This window comes from Mustela nigripes, chromosome 13 (genome assembly GCF_022355385.1).
Source record: "Mustela nigripes isolate SB6536 chromosome 13, MUSNIG.SB6536, whole genome shotgun sequence".
NCBI lineage: Eukaryota > Metazoa > Chordata > Mammalia > Carnivora > Mustelidae > Mustela > Mustela nigripes.
Window position 1 is genome coordinate 115193141 of NC_081569.1, and position 20051 is coordinate 115213191.

The 20051-nt window shown below is 48.3% G+C and overlaps 1 protein-coding gene across 1 annotated transcript in view; it reads right to left on the reverse strand.

Annotated features, from left to right (window-relative positions):
- The window catches only part of SLC24A4 (solute carrier family 24 member 4), a 162321-nt gene that overhangs the window by 56996 nt on the left and 85274 nt on the right, over positions 1–20051 (reverse strand). Inside the window, exon 3 of the mRNA XM_059373497.1 lies at positions 2243–2319. Coding sequence (XP_059229480.1) covers positions 2243–2319 — 77 coding nt within the window. The remainder of the gene's footprint in view (positions 1–2242; positions 2320–20051) is intronic.

The following is a 20051-nucleotide window of genomic DNA, read 5'->3' on the forward strand; positions in this document are numbered from 1 at the left end:
CTAACCTGCCAGGAAATGCCTCTGCCTCCTGTAACTGACCTTAGTAGGGCAAATAGACAAATAATGTGTAACTGTTGGGGGAAAGGCCAGTGCAAAGGCCCTGAGGTAGGAGTGAGCTTGATGTCCAAGGTCACTTATGCAGGTAGACCAGAGTGATAGTGATATGGAAGACAGAGGATGTGAGGTTGGAAGGACAGGCCATGCCCAGGGCCCATGGACAGATGGGACTTTGTGCTGAAGGCTGAGGGAACCATTTTTCTTCCAAGACAAAGTGATACAGATGCTCTGTTCACAAAACTGGGAAAGGCTGGGCTGCTTCAGCAAAAACAACTGTGACGTTGTTGGAGTAGCACACCAATGAATTGTGATTAAATAGACTGGAAGATCTATCAGCTGTGGCCAAGGCCTCTGAGGCAGGTGTCTTCTGCAGTCCAAGCATGGCTGTCCTTGGATCTGACTCATTACCTTTTGGTGTGGGGGGAGGGGAAGCAAAAAGAAACAAATAATGGGGGTTATAGGTGAAGGGAGAGAGGATCCTGCTGTGAAAATCTCAGGATACAGACTTGAGTTCATACCCCCAGGAATTTCCACAACATCCTCTACCTGGAGAAGGGGAGGCTGCATAGCTCTCCTGATGGCCTTGGAAACACGTAAGAGAAAAGGAGGCCGAGTCGGTCCCCACCACTCTGGCTGGGCAGCTCGGAGAACGTTCCTAGCGCTGCAGACAAAAACTGGCTCCAAAGCTTGCACCTTGTCTTTCTCTTAAAGAAGGTGTCAGCAAGGTTTTTCTGAAACAGTCAGACAGTAAATATTTTGGTCTTGACAGGTCACACAGTCTCTGTCACAATGATTCTGTGGCTGTAGAATAGAACATGGTGTGTGTGTGGCTGGATTCCAATAAAACTTTATTTATAAAAATCAGGAGGTGGGCTAGATTTGGTCCTCTAACCATCGTTTGGCTCATGTCTGCTCTAAAGGCTCCTGCAAAAACCCTGAGGTGTTTTCAGGTTCGGGAGAGAAGGTTTTGTCTTAGCAATGCCAAGACTTTCCTGAGGCAGAGCCCTAGAGCTATGGAGCTATGGGATTAATTTGCCAAACCCACAGCCTCTCAGTGAAAGAGGAGGGCGTGGGAAAGCCAGGGGAACTAGAAAGATAATAACTCTCTTACGGAAATACACAGGCCTGTCATCCAATATTTGCCTACAACTTTCACTGTCATTAACGGTTTATCCTGTTAATTAAAACTTCACTCATTCATCATTCTCAGGGGGCTACTCTCTCCGCAAGAATCCCAGCTTTCGCTTTCTGAATTCTCTCTTGCAAAGGCTAATACTTGGTGGGGCTTATAGAAGCAAATAGTGCTGGGTGGTCAGGGAACCTAATTAAAGGAAAATCTGCCGTGTCTCAAGCGGAAAAGCAAATCGTGAGCACTTTTGTTTCTCCACACCATACAAAAGGACTGGCGAACCTTTTCTGCAACGGGACAGACAGTAAATATTTTTGGCTTTGTGAACCACGTCACTGTATTATACCTACTTTGGGACTGAAGCACAAAAGCAGCCACAGAGAATACAGAAACGATGGGAAGGGCCATATTCAAATAAAACTTTATTTACAAACAACAGCCACGGCTTCAGGCTGCAGTTTGCTTACTCTTGTCAGAGAAGAGCAACATTTGCCTGTACTTGAGGTTTGGACCCGCTAGTCCTTTTTAAATTGGTGTCTGAGGATTCCACCATTGTCATCAAGTCTCATCTGAAGACAGAGGGAAATTTGAGAAAGGGTGCGCCGAAGTTTTAAACTATGGTTACGTCAAGGTGGTGAGATGTGGAGTGGGAGTGGAGGATCATGGGAATTGTGGCAGCAAGCGTGCACAGAGCACTTCTTATCTGTTGTGCAATGTCTAGTGCACTTTACTCACACTCACGCATGGCTGGGAATGTTTTCGCATGGCTAGGAAAGATGCTGTCGCTCCCTTTTCAGGAAAGCAGAAAATGGGGCCCAGGAAGACTTGGGAGTCTTGTCTTGGCTCTGGGGTCACTTGCTGGGCAACACAGAGCCAGTCACCCGACATCTTTAAGACTCTGGTTTTTTGTGGTTAAAATGGGTCCAGCACCTGTTCTCCCAGATGTCATCTTACAAGGAAGGGACATCTTTGACGTGCTATGGCTTGTCCGTGCTCTGCAGACACGCTCTGGCTGCCTGAGGTGTAGGAATAGCCTATCCCACCCAGGCCACTTACACCGAGGATATGCAGCAGGACGGCTCCGTGTTGTCGCTCCTTGTTGGAGAACAGGTCTGTGGGGAACTCGTGAATCGCTGGAAGACAAGAGGACACAGCAGGGGGTTAGTTATCAATGGGTCCCGTGATGGCCTCACTGGCAGCATGAGAGTCCCCTGTGGATCTCGAGAACCTGCTAGGCTTTCAGCTACCCCAGGAGGGGGCCAGCCAGCTACAGCTCCCACGGCCACAGCATGCCCACGCTCTTCAGAAAACATTGCTGAGTACCGAATTATCCACAGATGCTCTAGAAACTTGGAATTGACCTAATTTAACATATCCCTTGCAATTTTTTAAAAACATATGAAACACTTCCTACCCACTAGGACGGCCAAGAGAGATAATAACAAATATTAGCAAGGACACAGAGTGGTTGGAACCCTCATAACTGGTCAGGGGGTACAGCCACTGTGGCAGGACAGTCTGGCAGTTCTCAAAAGGTTGAACATCGAGTTACAACACAACACAGCGAGTCTATGTCCACACAAAATTTGCACGGGGATGTTCATGGCAGTATTATTCATAGGCACCAAAATATGGAAACAACCCAAACACCCATCAGTGAATAAACGGGTAAATAAAATGTGGTCTATTCCAAATGTGGAATATTCCCATACAAGGGAATATTCAGCCATACAAAGACAAAGCACGGATGCATGGAACCTCACAGACGAAAACATGATGCTGAGAGGACTCCATCCCGCGGGACCACATATTGTAAGATTCCATTAATATAAAATTCCAGAAGAGGCAAATCTAGAGAAACTGAGGTAGATTAGTGGTTGCCTAGGGCTGGAAAGCAGAATGGTTTGGGGGATAACTGTTAAAGGGTGCAGGGTTTCTTCCGGGGTTTATGAAATTGTCCTAAATTGTGATGATGTTTGCCCAACTACCAACACCCTAAAAGTCACCCAATTATATACCTTAAATAGATAAATTGTATGGTATGGGAGTTCTATCTCAATAAAGATGTTAGAGGAAAACAAAGTAGAAAAATGTCAAAATACACCAAAAAGAGAAATCAGGGGATGGTTCCTCGCTTTGTCCGAGGATTGTGATGACATTCCCAGCAGACAGCTGGGTCCCCAGTGGCTTCAACCCCCACTTGGATCTGCTACAAACACAGTCCCGTTGGCAGTCAGGCAGAGGCTGGAGACGGTCAGTCCCGCTCGGGAGGGCAGGTTCTCTGTACTCACACTGCCATGAGGTTCAGATCTTGCCTCGAATGTTCACAGCCGTGTCTACACGGACAGTTCCTTAACCTCCGTGTACCTCAGTTTCACCATCAGTAAAATGGTAAGATGGACCTTAATAATATGCCTCACTTTTTCAAACATTTCCAGCCTGTGGCGAATTTCAGATGTGCCCTCCCAGGATTCTGCAATATGATTCTCTGGCCACTGCCAAGTCAGAATCCTCTCACACCAGAGTCATTTCTGGTCCCGTCTACCCTCCCAGAGCTCAGGGACAGGTGTTCTCCGGCAAAGCACTTCTAGCTCCGCCCAGGCCCACTGACTCCACCTCTCAACCTCTCCTTCCACCCATGATGGAAGAAGATCCATCTCAAGATCCCCAAAGTGGTCAAGTGACATCGGCTGGGTTGGGGATGGCAGTGCTGGCACAAGGAGGAAAAACTGCCGTCCCCCTAGTTGGATATACTCTCAGCAGAACCACACACACAGGGAACATGGTCAAAGGGAGAGAGGCTACCACTGGCACACCGCCATCTTGGGTCATTGAGTTCCACGTCACAGTCCCTCCTTTGGCCCCAAGAATGCTCCTGTTGGGGTGGGTACCTGTTATGGGCTTTCATCATCCTAGACAGTGGGTGGCTCTGTGACATGCAGAGCCTTCTGCATTAGGAATCACACACTCAGATTCTATGGTATCACCCCTAACACTCCCGAGGGATCTGAGCAACTTATTTGCTTCTTGGCCTCAGGAAGTTCACAGGGAATGAAGGAATAATTCCTTCTCACCTCACTCCCCCCTTCGAGATGACCGATGGATGAGATGACTGAAGTCATTTATGCAAGTCCTCAGTTGGACACTCCCAGAGCCCCACGTCTTCATCCCATCAGCTAGAATGGAAGCTTCTGGAAGGCAGGGATCCACACTGCCCTGTATTATTACATCCTCTGTGCCTTAGCCAGGCCCGACACTGCAGTGGGTTCCCAAAACACTTTAACAGTTGATTGAACTAAAAAATGTTAAAATACGAATAAAAATGCCCGTCTATATCCTCTCATCCTATTAGGATGCTCTTATTACCCTCACAAACCGCTTAAACACCTAAAAAGGACAACAGCTTCATGGTGGGTGCTCCATAAAGGCTCGCAAAGAAACTTCCAGGACAAAAAAAAAAAAAAAAAAAAAAAAAAAAAAAAAATCCTGTCTCTGTAAATACAATTTGGCCTTCAGCTCTGAGAGTGATGATTTTCTCCCTTACGTGGAAAATCTTGTTTTCTAAGACTAGATTCTCCCGCAAGGCCTAGAAAACATCAGCTTCCCCAGACACCCAGAAAACGTTCCCACTTTAAAACAAGCAACTTTAATGAAATATGGATTCTTTCACTTATTTTTTTCCTGTAATCAAAATTCTTTAATAGAACCACTGCTGTCATTTCAAGAGCGGGGACCTGCTCCCAGGTCTGCGGGCTCAGAGATGCTCATTATAAGGGGGGGGGATGCTTGGCATTCCTGGGGCTGGATATTTTTCCAGGAGAAATCCAACAGTCTGGGGTATTTCAAGGCAAATCAATAGATGCTTCTGCCCTGAAAATTAGAGATGGTTCCTGATTCTCCAAGACAGTGGGCTGAGAGATGCTGATTTATTCAATCCTGGGAATTCTTTTGAAAATTAGAAGAAAGTAATGTGCATTTCTGCTGTGAGGACGTATCATCTAGGCTCCAGCAGGGGAGAGATATGGATGATAAATGGCTTTGTCCTTGGTAGGAGCAAGCTTCTACTGGTTCAGCCACTGTACCAAGCTTGCTTTGCAACCCTGCATAGAAACTGGATGGTGGCAGAGGGGAGGGCAAACCATCCAGGAATTAATTTTGCCAGCCAAGACAGAGTTACCAGCAAAGCTATCAGCTGCCCATGACCCATTGACCTCTGTACCCACCCGAGTCTTCTGGAAATATCCCGAACCCATGAGGCAGGTCCTGCAGCCATAAATGTCCAACGCTGTGAGACTCAGAGGGGAAAGCAACCAGCTCAGGGACCCCAGCTATAGAAGCCTGGACTCACCGTGGGACCCCATGTTCCTTGTTTGGCATTAGGGGCTGTCTCTCACACAGAGGGACATCCCATGGCAAAGTGGGAAAGAAGACCTGAACTGGAGTGTTGGCACAACGACTCACAAGCTTTTGGGACCCTGCTGAGTCTGTCCCTCCATTTCTTCAGTGGCACTCTGCTGCCACGTGAGCTGGTAGAATGGTCACTGTGTCTGTGTGGTTGCTACAGGTCATAATGGCCATACTGCCCTTCCCAGTTGGCAGCTGGTAGCAGAGACCAGTCTGCTTCCTGGTTCAGGAATCAAATCTTCTGGAAACTGACATCTGGGGTACAGGCCATGGAGCACACCCAGCAGGAATGCTGTCCATCCCACCTCTGTCACCAACAGCAGCAACTTCAAAACCACACACAGTGTATGGAGCTGCTCAGTACACGGGTTCTAGAAGCAGGTGGCAGGGTCCAGGAAGGGCCTCTGCCCCTCGTGTGTTACTTGCAGGACCTTAGCAAGCCTCTTGACACCTCTGAGGCTGTCCTCTTGTCTCTAAGTGGGGATCACTGCAGAGCCTCCCCCACCCCCACCCCGCCAACCGGCTGCTGTAAGGGTTAAAGGACGCTCAGCACTCAGCCCGTTAGGCAGCTGTCCTACAGACCCTACCCTTGATGCAAGGCTGTTGCCGTGGCTCCGGGGCTGAGCCTTGGGTTTGTGAAAGCAAAAGGGGAGACAAAACCAGCTTAGTGGGGGGAAGAGCAGGAGACAGCGCATGAGATCAGACCAGGATCTGGATGCTGGGTCCGCTTAATCCCAGCTTCCTGAGAAAAACTCTCCTCCTGGGCTTGCTGGGATCAGGAACCCCTGGGCCATGTTCAAGGGCACGATGCTTGCACGGCTGCAAGGGGCCGAGCCACTCGGTCTGCTCAAATCCTCACCAGAGGAATCAAGGGGGCAGGCACGCACGGCTTTTGAGGTCATGCCTGAGCCTTTAAGCTGCAGAAATCTGGCAGGGGTGGGTGTGGGGAAAGGGAAGAGATGCATCTGCAGGTGGAAACTAGGGATGATCCCAGCACCCTGACACTGGGGGATGGGGGTGGGGGGAGCCCAGGGAAGAGGAGGGGAAGGACAGTTGCCAAAGACACAGCAGCCTCTGCCCACCTCCCTTTTAAGATTCTCTCCTTTGGACTTTGGTGCCCAGAACCAGCTTCTCCATTACTTGTGGTTCTGAACACATCCTTCTGCTTATACCTCAGATGTCGGCCTCCCTCCCATTCATCCAACTCTACTGTGTGTGGGCAGGTGGGAGCTGTGTGTGCATGTATATATGTGTGTGTGGGGGGGTATCTTTCCCACCAGGTGCCTTCCTGGATATCAGAGGGCAAACTGTAGGGCCCATGGGAACAGAAGCACCTGCAACCCCCCTCTCCACCACCAGCTACCTGGCTAACACCCTATAAACGAGACCCCTGGGGCACACTTGACCTTTTCTGTTGACAAACTTACACGGATGATGCCACTGTATTTCAGAATCCCTGAGTCAGTCTTGCCCTTTCAAGGCTCCGTACTTCTGCCAACATCGCTGCTCATTTTCAAAATGTATTAATTTGTTCAACAAGTATTTGCTAATAGGTGTCGGGCCTTCTGGGAAAGGGCAGACGGGAGCCTGAGGCACCTGTGGGCTTGGCGCTCTTCCTCTCGGAGGGTGACTTGACTTTCAGAGAAAGCCAAAGTCATCCAGAGAACAGCAGGATGTTGAGATGGCAAATACCCTGACCCTGAAAGCATATAGATCAATACATACTTCTCGAGCATCACCGTGCGCCAGGCACAAGCATTCACTACGAGTGTCGCAGATGGACCACAAGGGGCTGGAGGCAGTAGGACAAGTAAGCAAATGATTGAGAGACAGTGAGAAGCTTGCAGGGATGGTGGTGAGAGAAGCCAGCCAGGCAGGTTACTGACCCGAGGGGGCGTGAGCAGGAAACCCATGGAGAGTGGGGCACCCACATCAAGTCTTGAAGAAGGCATTACAAATCTTTCAAAGCCCCTTCCGTCTGCCACATCGGTCCCACATCGCCATTCTCTTGAAGAGGAAATGGAGGACCTTAGAAGCTGGATTTGCCCAGCCAACGCCGGGCTCTTTATCTCAGAGCATGTTATCTGAAACAGAGACACATTGGGACAAATGCCTTCTTTATCCAAGGACAGGCTCTGTCCTCCTGAAGCTCTAAGGGCCAGGGCAAGACGTTGTGCTTTTGAAAAGAGGGCTGCACATGCAGGCCATAGGCCAATTCTGCTGACAGTCCGTGGCCCAGCCTGGCAGAGGTCTTGTCCATTACTCCGTGGATCTGGGAAAACCTGTCACTCCTCTCCTCAACCTACCTGAAACATTTAATAAAACTGATCACTTCCTGTTTATGGATGTATGAACATATAAATGAATGAGCAATATATCCACCCACCCACTGACCCAAGTTACATATAGAATTCATTCTTTGGGACATACACTCCCATGGGTCTTGAAAGCCACCCATCACATCCCAAGACAGAACATTCCATCACCCCCAAAATTCCCTTGTGCTTTTTGCAATCAATGCCCCTCTGCACCCCAACTCCTAGCCACCACTGGTGTGTTTTCTTTCCCTACAGCTTGCCTTTCCCAAGATGTCATATCAATGGAATCATACAAGATGCTGCCTTGCCTTCTGGTCTCTTCTGGTCTTTTTCACTGGACAAAACACATCAATATTCACCCATGTTGCTGTGTCATCCCACCTCCACACGATGTTCTCTCTTAGTTTCTTGGACTCCCCCACTCTCCTCACTTGCCCAGTGGCCTTTAGAGGCCCCTCCCTCATGGAACCCCAAATACTGTGACTCACAGAGCTCTTCCCCAAGCTCTCTTCTCTCCATCTATGCACCTTCCCCACATGATCTTGGTTTTGACTTCCTAATCTCTGCAGACTTCTTCCAAATCCCAATCTTTCCCAAGTTCAAGACCTAACCCACCCAGCTACCAACTAAATGTCACACCTTCACCATCCTCGAAATACCTGAAACCTGTCCCCAGTGAGTGGTCCACCATCCATGTTGGTTTGCATGAAAGAAATCCTGGTGTCTGTTCCTCCTCCTCCCCCATGCTCTGTGATGGGTGGACAGGGCTAACTGGCACCCCGCTTCCATGAGCCTTCCCATCAGGGATGCCAGTACAGTGCACGAGGCTATGCATTGCACGGTCACACATACCAGCTCTGTTCCCTGTTCTGTGGAGTCTGGACAACCTTGAAGCTGGGGCTCTGCATGAGAAGTAGGTTCTGCCAACTTAGGAGACTAGGAGGAAGGACAAGAGGCAGAGGAGTTCCTCCTCTGACAACCTTGGCTACAGAGGTATAAAAGTAGAGAGGCTTTCCTGGCAACAGGACACATTTCCTTATTCCTGCCAAGGTTGTCTTTGAATTTGATCTTCCCCTTTGCAGATCTTGTTCCTTTAGCTCTTCTTACAATTTCATAAGCACATTGTTCCCTGAAATTCCTTTCTGTGTAAAATGTGGAGAAGGGCTTCTATTTCCTGTACGGAGCGCTGACTGCTTTCAGCCCTCTGCCCGCCTTCAGCCATGCCCCACGCACAGGGTCCTGGCAACCTCACCTCCCATGTGGCTTGGGTCCACCCACCTCTCCAGCTCCATCAGCCTCTCCAGTGCGTGTCTTCTCTCGACCTGCCCCCTTCTGTGCTCCGCCCGCAGCCAGACCAGCTCCTTCCCAGGCATGGGGAGCTCGAAGCCCTTCAACGGTTCCCAGCTGCTCTGAGGATAAATGCCCACACTGGTGGCACAGGGCGGCCCCACCATCTCTCACCTCCTCCCGCCACCACCTGCCACCTGCCCTCCCACGCTGGCTCCACGCGAGCCTGTGAGCCGCCAGGTGCTGGCACCAGCTGGGTGTTCGGGAAACATCCGTGGGGTGAATGAGCCTTTGGACACAAACCTGCTAGAACGAGCTCTGCCCAAGGGATGCCCCAGAGGGGGGCTGGCCGGCCCTGCTTCCTCGGCTCTGGCCTTCCAAGGTGCTGCCTGGATGCTAAGCTGTGACCTTCCCTAGGAGCAAAGGGTTTGACAGAAATGTGCCTCCATAAAAGGCAGATCTTTAAGAGACTCTAAATCTGACAAAACAGGGTGGCTGGGGGGAGGGGAAGTGTGGAGAGGGTGGTTGTGTGATGGACATTGGGGAGGGTATGTGCTAGGGTGAGTGCTGTGAAGTGTATAAGCCTGACGATTCACAGACCTGTACCCCTGGGGCAAATAATACATTATACGTTAATAAAAATTTTTTTTTTTTAAAAAAGGCGGATCTTTCTTCAACCTTTCAATCAGCTGACTCTCTTTGCGGAATATAAACTGTGAAGTGAATTTTTCAAAACAGAAAAAAAATATCGCCTCCAAACACGCCATTCTCTTTCTCGCTCCCTCTCTGCTTTCTACCTCGGTTAAAAATAACCCCACGTTCGGAGCCCTGACGTTTATTCTGAAACGATGTAAGCTAGACTGTGAGGACGCGGAAGGAATTTAAATAGTTTCAAACTTCCATCATTTCAACTTATGTGTTTTAGAAACCACCCGAGTGCCAGAAACCAAAAGCAAAAAAAAAAAAAAAAAAAAAAAAAAAAAAAAAAAAAAAAAAAAAAAAGAAGAAGAAGAAAGAAAAGAAAAAGAAAAAAATCGTGATTTCCCCCCCAATTCTATGATTTAAAATAACTTCACAAAGAATTTTATACCTTTCATGGGCAATAGCTGAGATGTCTAGGTTTTATACCATCACCCTCGTGTCTCCACCAGGAGCAAAAATAATGAAATCACTGGCCTAACCAGCATTAAAAGGAGTTTAAAAATCCTCTCTTTTTTTTTTTTCCCCCCAGCACATTTCGAAAGAGATGAAGCACCGCAAAGAAATAAAGATATGACTGGAAGATCCAGCAGAAGGACTGCTCTCTCTGGGAGCAACCCCCGTGGGATTTTAGGGCTGGAAGAGGATCCAGATGCTACCTGGCCCCGGGGTCCTGCACCGAGGACAGGGCACAGGCTTACCAAAATCACAGGGGCAACATCGAATCCAACACTGCCATCCCTCCCTCCCTCCCTGGCCTGACGCTGAGCATCCTTGTCCTGATCACGAGAAGCACCTAAGCCGCCATTTTAAAGGGAAGAAAAGGACACTGAAGTCCAGGGACATCAAGGGCTTTACTCAACATCACAGCTACTTAGCAATGGGATTAAGAGCCCAGATGGACACATGGACATGGCCACAGCATACAGGATAGCAGGACTCCGACTCATGTGTCTGGAAGCCCAGGAAGCCCAACCATGACAGGCCCAGATGATCAGAGCTTGGCCAGCGAGGGCCGGCTTCCCTGCTGCTCGTCCCCACTTCCAACCCAAGAACACCAGTGAAAGCTAAATATGTCCCCTAGAATGGGCTGAATAAAACTCATGTCCACCAGGAAACTTATTTATAAATTAGATAAACAGATAAAGATGAAGAGATACACACACACACACACACACACACACACACACTGGAGTATTACACAGCCATCGAAAACAACGAAATCTGGGCATTTGCAACAACGTGGATGGAACTAGAGCGTCTTAGGCTAAGTGAGACAAGTCAGTCAGAGCAAGAAAAATTCCGTATGATCTTGCTCATAGGTAGAATTTAAGAAACAAAGCAGATGAACATTGGGGAAGGGAAGGAAAAACAAAAGACAAAACCAGAGAGGGAGACAAACCATAAGAGGCTCTTAACCATAGGGAACAAACTGAGGGTCGTTGGAGGGGAGAGGGGTGGGGGGCTGGGGTAACTGACTGACGGGCATGAAGGAGGGCACGTGGTGTGAGGAGCACGGGGTGTTCTATGCAACTGATGAATCCCCGAACTCTACCTCTGAAACTAATAATACACCATATGTTCATTAAATTGACTTTAAATTAAAAAAAAAAAAAAAAGAAAGAAATGAGGTATGTGAGCTCGCTAGGGTTGCCACAACAATAGACGAGGAGGCCTAAACAGATAAATCTAATCATTAATGAAAAAAACACACAAAATTGCAGCTACGAACAAATAAGCCAAAGAAAAGAACCGGAAAGAAATACACCAAAGCCAATCCAGGGGGTTGCAGCAGGTGGAGGAATCCTAAGTGGCTTTCTCATGTCTGGTCCCCTCCCCACCCCACCCCAGTGTGACCTCCTTCTGACTATGCAAAGACCCTATTTCCAAAAAGGTCACATTCAGACATAACCAAGGATTAGGATCGCAACCTCTCTTTTGATGGGGGGGGGGGGGGACACAATTCAACCACAACAACACTCATATTGTTGACTTGATTAACTCTCGTGGAACACAGACATAGAAAATAATTCCCTGTAAAAGAGCTCTTAAGAAGACAAAGAAGTGGGGGCAACTGGGTGGCTCAGTTAGTTGGGCAACTGCCTTTGGTTTAGATCATGATTCTGGAGTCCAGGGATCGAGTCCCACATAGGGCTCCCTGCTCTGCAGGGAGTCTGTTTCTTCCTCTGACACGCCCCCCCATCTCATGCTTGCTCTCTCTCTCATCTTCTTTTTCTCTCTGGAATAAATAAATTTTTAAAAAATAATAAAAAAAAAGATGAAGCAATGTCCATGATGAAGTCTTCTATATGCTCTGCTTTCCCCAGGACCGTCCGGATTCACATCTGCTGTCCAGAATGATTAACAGTGCCCCTCCACTCTCAAAAGTGTCCTAGTCTGGATGATAAATTTCATGGCCACTCTGCTCATTAGGAGTTCACTGACCTGAAGTAAAAATATCAATTAGCCAAGAGAGTTCAAATTAATCTGAACAGGAAGGACCTCTATCAGTTCCAATATGGACACTCAGTACATTCTTCTCCTTGTCAGCCTCAAGTTCAATGAGGTAAGTAGTTCTTGGGGAAAGGTAGTTGCTGGAACACCTCTCACCAAGGACACTCAGATCTAGGCGAGGTTGGATGACCTGCCAACAGTGAGTGGTCCAGTGTCCCCACTAACTAGCAATGGACCTAGAGGAAGGTTGGAATGCCCCCCCTTCACCTCTATTTGGTCCTGTGGTCACGGCTGAGCTGTATGCTGGATGGAATGGTTAATTTTGTGAGGCAACTTGACTAGGCTATAGTGCTCAGCCATTTAATCAAGCACAAATTCTAGGTACTAGCATGTGGATATTTTGTGAATGTGCTTAACATCTACCTTCAATATGACTTTAAGTAAAGGAGACTGTGCTTGAGTACATTGGTGGGGCTCATCTAATCAGTTGAAGACCTTTAGAGAAGAATTCTGCCTCAAGACTGAAGCATCAGCTCTTGCCTGGAGAGTTTCCAACCTGCCTGGCCATTTTATAGATTTCAGACTTGCCAGTCCCTGTAATCACATGAGCCAAGTCTGTGACATAAATCCCTTTATGGGTGTGCGTGTACATATGCCTCCTATTGGTTCTTTTTCTCTCAAGAATTCTGACTGAAACACTGGACCTTGGCCAACTAGGCCTGGGAAATAGAGAATGAGAAGCCATTCCTGTGCCCTAGATGAGGGAGAAGCAAGAGCCCAGGTGATGGAGGGACAAGCTCATAGAGTTCACAGAGGGACGTGCCAGGCTGCTCTATTTCATAACCCACCACTGTGGGTCAGGGTCAACCCTTCAGCACTCTTACGCTGCCTCCCCACCTCAACCCCTGAGGTCCCCTGTTTAGCCATCTTTCTCTTTGGCACCATTCTGTCTCCCTCCCAAGTGGCCTCAAGGCAAGAAGTATGGGGTGGGGATTTAGCAGACAGGGACAAAGTTTATCAGTCCTATATGGGAAGGCACAATGAGACCCTCCCAGGAGGAACAGAATGGCTTCTCCTTTCCTGATAAAGGCATGGAAGGTGGTCCCTCACTGAGCACTGGCTGAGGAAATATGTGGTCCTTGGAAATATTCACACTTCTTTTTCTTTCTTAAATTCAAGTTAGTTAACATAGAGTGAAGTATTGGTTTCAGGGGTAGAATTTCATGATTTATCACTTACCTACAACACCCAGTATTCATGCCAACAAGAACCCGCCTTAATGCCTGTCCCTCATTTAGCCATCCCCCACCCATCTCCCCTCCCAGCAACCCTCAGGGTATTCTCTATATTTAAGAGTCTTTTATGATTTGCTTCCCTCTCAGTTTTTCTTACTTCTCATTCCCTTCCCCTGTGTTCATCTGTTTTGTTTCCTAAATTCCACATATGAGTGGAATCATATGGTAATTGTCTTTCTCTGACTGCCTTATTTTGCTCAGCATAATGCCCTCTAGTTCTGTGCATGTCATTGCAAATGGCAAGATTTCCTTCTTTTTGATGGCTGAGTAACATCCCAGGATGTGCAAGCACATGCGCACACATGTGCGTGTGTGTGTGACATCTTGAACATTTGGGCTCTTTTCCGTATTTTGGCTATTGTGGACATTGCCCCTATAAAATTGGGGTGCAAGTGCCCCTTTGAATTACGATTTTTGTACCCTTAGGATAAATACCCAGTAGTGCAATTGCTGGGTCATAGGGTAGCTCTATTTTTAGCTTTTTGAGGAACCTCCATGCTGGTTTCCAGAGTGGCTGCACCAGCTTGCATTCTCACCAGCAGCACAAAAGGGTTCCCCTTTCTCCGCATCCTCGCCAACATCTGTCATTTCCTGGGTTGTTGATTTTAGCCATTCTGACTGGTGTGAGGTGGTATCTCACTGTGGTTTTGGTTTACATTTCCCTGATAACAAGTGATGTGGAGCATCTTTTCATGTGTCTGTTAGCCATCTGCTGTCTTCTTTGGAAAAGTATCCATTCACATCTTCTGCCCATTTCTTACCTGAATTATTTGTTACCCTTCTAAAGAGACCATCTAGTGCTTAACTAAATGGTGGTTGAATGACTAATAGGTAAGCTTTGGCCACAGAGCCCCCACTTTCCTAAGATCTCAGAACAAAACACTCTGCCTAATTCCTTCTAGGCTCTGTGCTCATTCTCATCCTTGGCTTCTGTCAAAACATTTCCAATAAAGAGTCACTAGGGTCTGAATTTTATTCTTGGCTTTCCTTTGTGAGCTGGTGGAAAATTACTTAGCTCCTTAGTTTCCACAAAACACCATGAGATTTGAGGAAGCTCTTAGCTTGTTATAAATGGGAGATTCATCCAAATCACAGAAGAAAATCTCTCCTTAGATGTTTTCCCAGGCCCATCCCTCCCTCTTCAAAACATCAACACAGGAGGCAGTCAAGAATGAGACCACGTACTCCATACGGGGAGTCTAGAAAGTTCGATGCTGGCCTCAGTTAATGCAGACACTAACTTTGACAGACCTGACCTCAGTTTCCTCTTCAGTAAGAGGAGAGCTGAGGTCATCGGAGCCATGGACCATGATCATTTCTCAGCTCAGGGTCATTGGTGTTGAGTGCCCTTGCTAGAGAGAGCCCCGCACGAGGCAGGAGGGAAGCAATTTCTTAATCCAGGAGAGCAATGGCCCACTACCCCCCAGCCCCTCTCTCTCTCCACTTCACTGCCCAACACTTCAGACTTTTATCACATCTTGTGTTTAGGATAAAAAGTTAGAAATGTTGACTCTACACAAGTCACTGACCTTCCTTACTTGTCACGTGCCATGTTGTGCCACAAACAGACACACACAAATACTGAATACTTCTGTTTCCCAGAAAGGATGGCAGGATTTCTCTACATCTCCACAGACTTCAAGGCATCCCATTTAAAACCCACACAGCCCTCAACCGCAAATTCCCCATTTACAGGCCTAAGCTGGGCCACAGGATGAAAGACAGGGGCCTTGAACTTCCACGCTGACCACCTAACATGGGAAGAAGCTGCCCAGACTGTGGGCCAGAACTGGGAATGTAAGCGGCCTGTTTGCAGGGAAAGCTGGACGGAGGAGCGTGTCAGCACGGGCTTTGGAAGATAGTCAGGGAGGGGAACGACTTATAAGACAGCAAGGGGAAAAGCAGGACTCCAGCCATTCCTCAGGAGAATTCTGAGCAATGCCGTCCCCACAGAGCTGCGTTGTCCAGGAAACAGCCAATGAGCTTGTTTCCACACAAGGTGAGCATCACCTTTCAAGGGGAGTCCAGCCAGCATCCTCCCGTGGGCTTTTCAGAGGGTCAGTCACTGCACAAGATGGTGAATAAACGTCCTACCAAGGGCCTATGAGTGACAAAGTCCCAGCACATGGTGAATTCTATACGAGCAGAGAATGTTTTCGGACACATTAGTGTTTTCAGTTTTGGGGAGTAGATACCCATAGTGGAATGACTGGATCATATGGTAATTCTGTTTTTTAACTTTTTTTTTTTTTTTAGGATTTTATTTATTTGACAGACAGAGATCACAAGTAGGCAGAGAGGCAGGCAGAGAGAGAGAGGAAGCAGGCTCCCCGCTGAGCAGAGAGCCTGATGTGGGGCTCCATCCCAGAACCCTGGGATCATGATCTGAGTCAAAGATAGAGGTTTTAACCCACTGAGCCACCCAGGTGCCCCTGTTTTTAACTTTTTGAGGAACCTCCATACTGTCTTCCACAGCGGCTGCACGAGTTTATGTTCCCACCAATGGCGCACGAGGGCTGCTTTCTTTCCTCATCCTCGCCAGCACGGATCTTCCTATCCACCCACCCACTGACCCAAGTGTGAGGTGAAATCTCATTGTGGGTTCGATTTGCATTTCCCTGATGAGGAGTGATGTCAAGCATCTTTCTGTGGGCCTGTTAGCCATCTATATGTCTTTGTATGTCTTTGTAAAAATGTCTTTTCAGGTTGCCTGCCCATTTTTAATTGGTCAATTTGGGGGGTTTTTTGGTGTTGAATTATGTAAATTCTTTATAAGTGCTGGGTATTAACCCTTTATTGGATATATCATTTGCAAGTATTTTCTCCCATTCTGTTAGCTGTGTTTTCATTTTATTGGTAGTTTCCTTCGCTGTGCAAAAACTTTTTATTTTGATATAGTTCTAATAATTTATTTTTGCTTTTGTTTCCCTTATCTCAGGAGACATATCTAGAAAAATGCCAGCAGCCCCCCATTTTAACTGATTTTCTCCCCTAGGTTAGTGTTTTTCAACCTGAACACTATTGGCATTTGGGGAATGCCCAGCATCTGTGATTCTTTATTTGGGGGACAGTCTGACACATTGTAGGGGGTTCAGCATCCTTGGCCTCTACCCATTAGATGCTAGGGGCACCCAGGCCCCCAGTTTTGCCAACCAAAAATGTCTCCAGGGGTCACCTAGGCAAGGTGCCTGGGAAGATAGCATCACCTCCCATTGGCAACCAGTTCCCCAGGTGACCACTTCTCACACTTTCTGTGGTAAAAAGCTTGTTTCTTTATTTGACTGACCCTCTAATAAATACTGTAAAAAGGAGTCCCTAGAAAAATGACCACGTACTTGGCAGTCACAATGTCAAATCGCTTATAAGTGTTCAAATACTTATTCTCACTCTTTCTGCTCCTGTCACGGATGGGTAACAGAAGTTCCCAGATCACATTCCAGAAGGTATGATGATTTCACTAAGTGAAATGAGTCAGACCCAGAAAAACAAAATACTATATGATTTCACTTGTCAGCAGACCCTAAAAACAAGACAAAGGAAGAAACAAACAAAAAGCAGATAAATTCAGAGAACCGATGGTTGCCAGAGGGGAAGGTGGCAGGGGGGTGGGTGAAGGGGAATGGGGTGGCTAGGGGTTACAGGCTTCCAGTCATGGAAATGAGTAGGTCACAGGGATGAAAGCCACAGCCCAGGGAACGTGGACAGAGGAACGGCCACAGCCCAGTAGGGCGGCAGATGGGCGCTCCCCTGTGAACACAGGCAAATGCAGAGAGTTACACACAGAGTCGCTGAATCACTATGTCGTATCCCTGAAACTCACATAATATCATGCATCAACTCTACTTCAGTTAAAAAAAAATAAATAAAGTGGTAGCGGCTGCCTTTGTCCACTGAACACGGATGCCTGCTTCACTCTGCCTCCTTGTCACTAAGAGCTGCCCACGCTCTGCCTCTCCCACGTGGCGTTTCTCCACCAGCCCCCATGCTCCTAAGCACAGGTCCCCCCTGCTCCCCAAACTCTCCATCCAAACCGGGTGGCAAGAACATGCCTGAAAGCTCTGAGTCTCCCCCTCCCCCTCGCGCCACCTTCTCTCTCTAGTCTCATTAAGTCGACTCAAATCTGCACTTTTCAATAGTGGCACATCTCTTGCCTATTTCTACCCACAGACGGTACAGAATGAACTTCGCTGCTCATTCTCCTACCACAGAGTATTTTTATTCTCCCAGCTGTGCTGCTCCTACATGTGGGCTCCTGTGCTGGAGTGGGTCTGTCCCTGGAACAGAAGCTGCTCCCGGCCCTGATTTTTGCCTTTTTGCTCCTTTGGACCAGCGCAGAGTGTGTGTGCAGCGCCCCCCACCCCCCACCCCCCACCCCCCACCCCTGCCCCCGCAGGAGGATCTGCACCAGTGGCTACAAGGGAGTAAGGATAAGGCAGGCGGGGTTTGCAATCGACCACAGAGGGCGAAGCAGATGGGGAGTCGATGGTGATTGGAACAAGACAATTGCCATGGGGAGAAGCTTAAACAGAGCTTCAGGGGGACACAGAAGAAGGCACAGTGAACTCTAACTAAGAAAAGGTGACTCAGAGAAGAGCCCGAGATGGAAGAGCTGCGCTCTGGAGATTTCCAGGGACACCCCCAGGAAGAAGGGGAGGGGCTTTCCAGGCCAAAGAATGAACTGGACCCCGAAGCGGGAATGGGAAGGGAGCTCAGGAGGCTGGGAATTCTGTGCCATTGGGACTCGGGGTGTTCTGGGAGGTAAGGGACGTGACTGATGGAAGAGATACTGGGACACGGCGTTGGACCTGATCACAGGATAGGAACATAGCTGCGTCTCAACGACACCAGGGAATGCTAGATTTCACAAGCTCAGGAATGAAGGATTAGAGTATTTTAAACCCCGAACTGGCAAACCGGTTTCTGTAAAGGGCCAGATAGTATGTATTTTGGGCTTTGTGGGCCATATGGTCCATGTCGCAACCACTCAACTCTGTCATACAGGATGCATAAACAAATGAGCATGGCTGTATTCCAATAAAACTTTATTTATGGTCACTGAAATTGGAATATCACGTAATTTTCATATACCCTAGACTATTATTATTTTTACTTTTTCTCCAACCATTAAAAATGGAGACGCCATTTTAAGCCTATGGGCCACCTAAAAACAGGCGATGGGCTGGACTCGGCCCGTGGGCTGTGGTTTGCGGATGGCTGTTTTAGAAACATCCCTCAGGACGGGGGGTGGGGAGGAACGGGGACCTCAAGCAGAAGCTGCTGGGGTAACATGGGGACGGCGAGAGAGGGACGGCCGGGGGTGCAGCGTGGGCGGCTGAGTGGCACCAGGGGGGGGGGGGACGCACCCATGGTGTCCAGCTAGAGTGATGGGAGGGCACAGTGATGTCATCAATCTAGGTGAGTGACAACGTGGGGATGGCGTGGGTCAGAAAGGCTTGTGGCTGTGGCTACACGTCTGGCCCAAATGCAGATCAGTGGGTCTCAGAGACAGCCCAGTCACATCAGAGTAGGCTACGCAGGGTGCCAGGCAGTGGATCGACTTGATGCTTGTGGTTTATCTGCCCAGCATCCTCTAACCCTTGTTCTCCCTGGGGGACCATCCCCACGCTTATTTTTGTCCCTAAGATTTGAGTGGGGCTAGTTCCACCGCAGGATTGGTTCAGGGTAAGAGAATGGTCTCAGGACAGTCACTCTCAGGAACCTGGGAGAAGGAAAGGCTTTCTTTCTGCTGAACCTGAAAGTGGTAAAAATGCAGGCCAGGACTTCCTAGGGCCTCTATGCAGAGAGATTTGCTGTGAAGGAAGCCACCACGGAAGGAGGCCATCCTGTTTGTCACTCACTGACCCCTAGATCCAGCCACACCTAAAGCTAGACCAGAACTCCCAGTTCAGGAGCCAATCATGCCAGTCCAGGATGGGTTTGGTCACTTGCAACCAAAGTCCTTAAACATCTCGCTGCTGTTAGAATGAAACCCCAGTGGGTAAAGGCCTTGATCTTGGAATCATGTGACAAAGCATCGGAGAGGATTGACACATGACCTTAACTAAAGCATTTGCATCTGTCGTGTTTATCTCTAGACAGCGCCTTTATACACAGTAGGTGCTCAATAGTTGCTGGTGTAAGAATGAAGGCATACAATCCCAAGGCACCAAACACAATGAGTCAGTGGAAACTCTGAAAAGAAACGTCAGCGGGCAGGGTGGATTTCTTTTCCTTCTCCACTGGCTGAGGGTTCAGAGAACGCATAAGCTTCCGGGACCTGGTTCTGCCTCAGACAACCAACCAAGACAGGCCCAGCTGGGAGAGAAGAGGCTCGGTGGGGGGCGGGGGGGGGGCGCCAGCTCTAAATGCATGCGGGGTAATAGCCTAAAGGCAGAAGGGAATTACCCA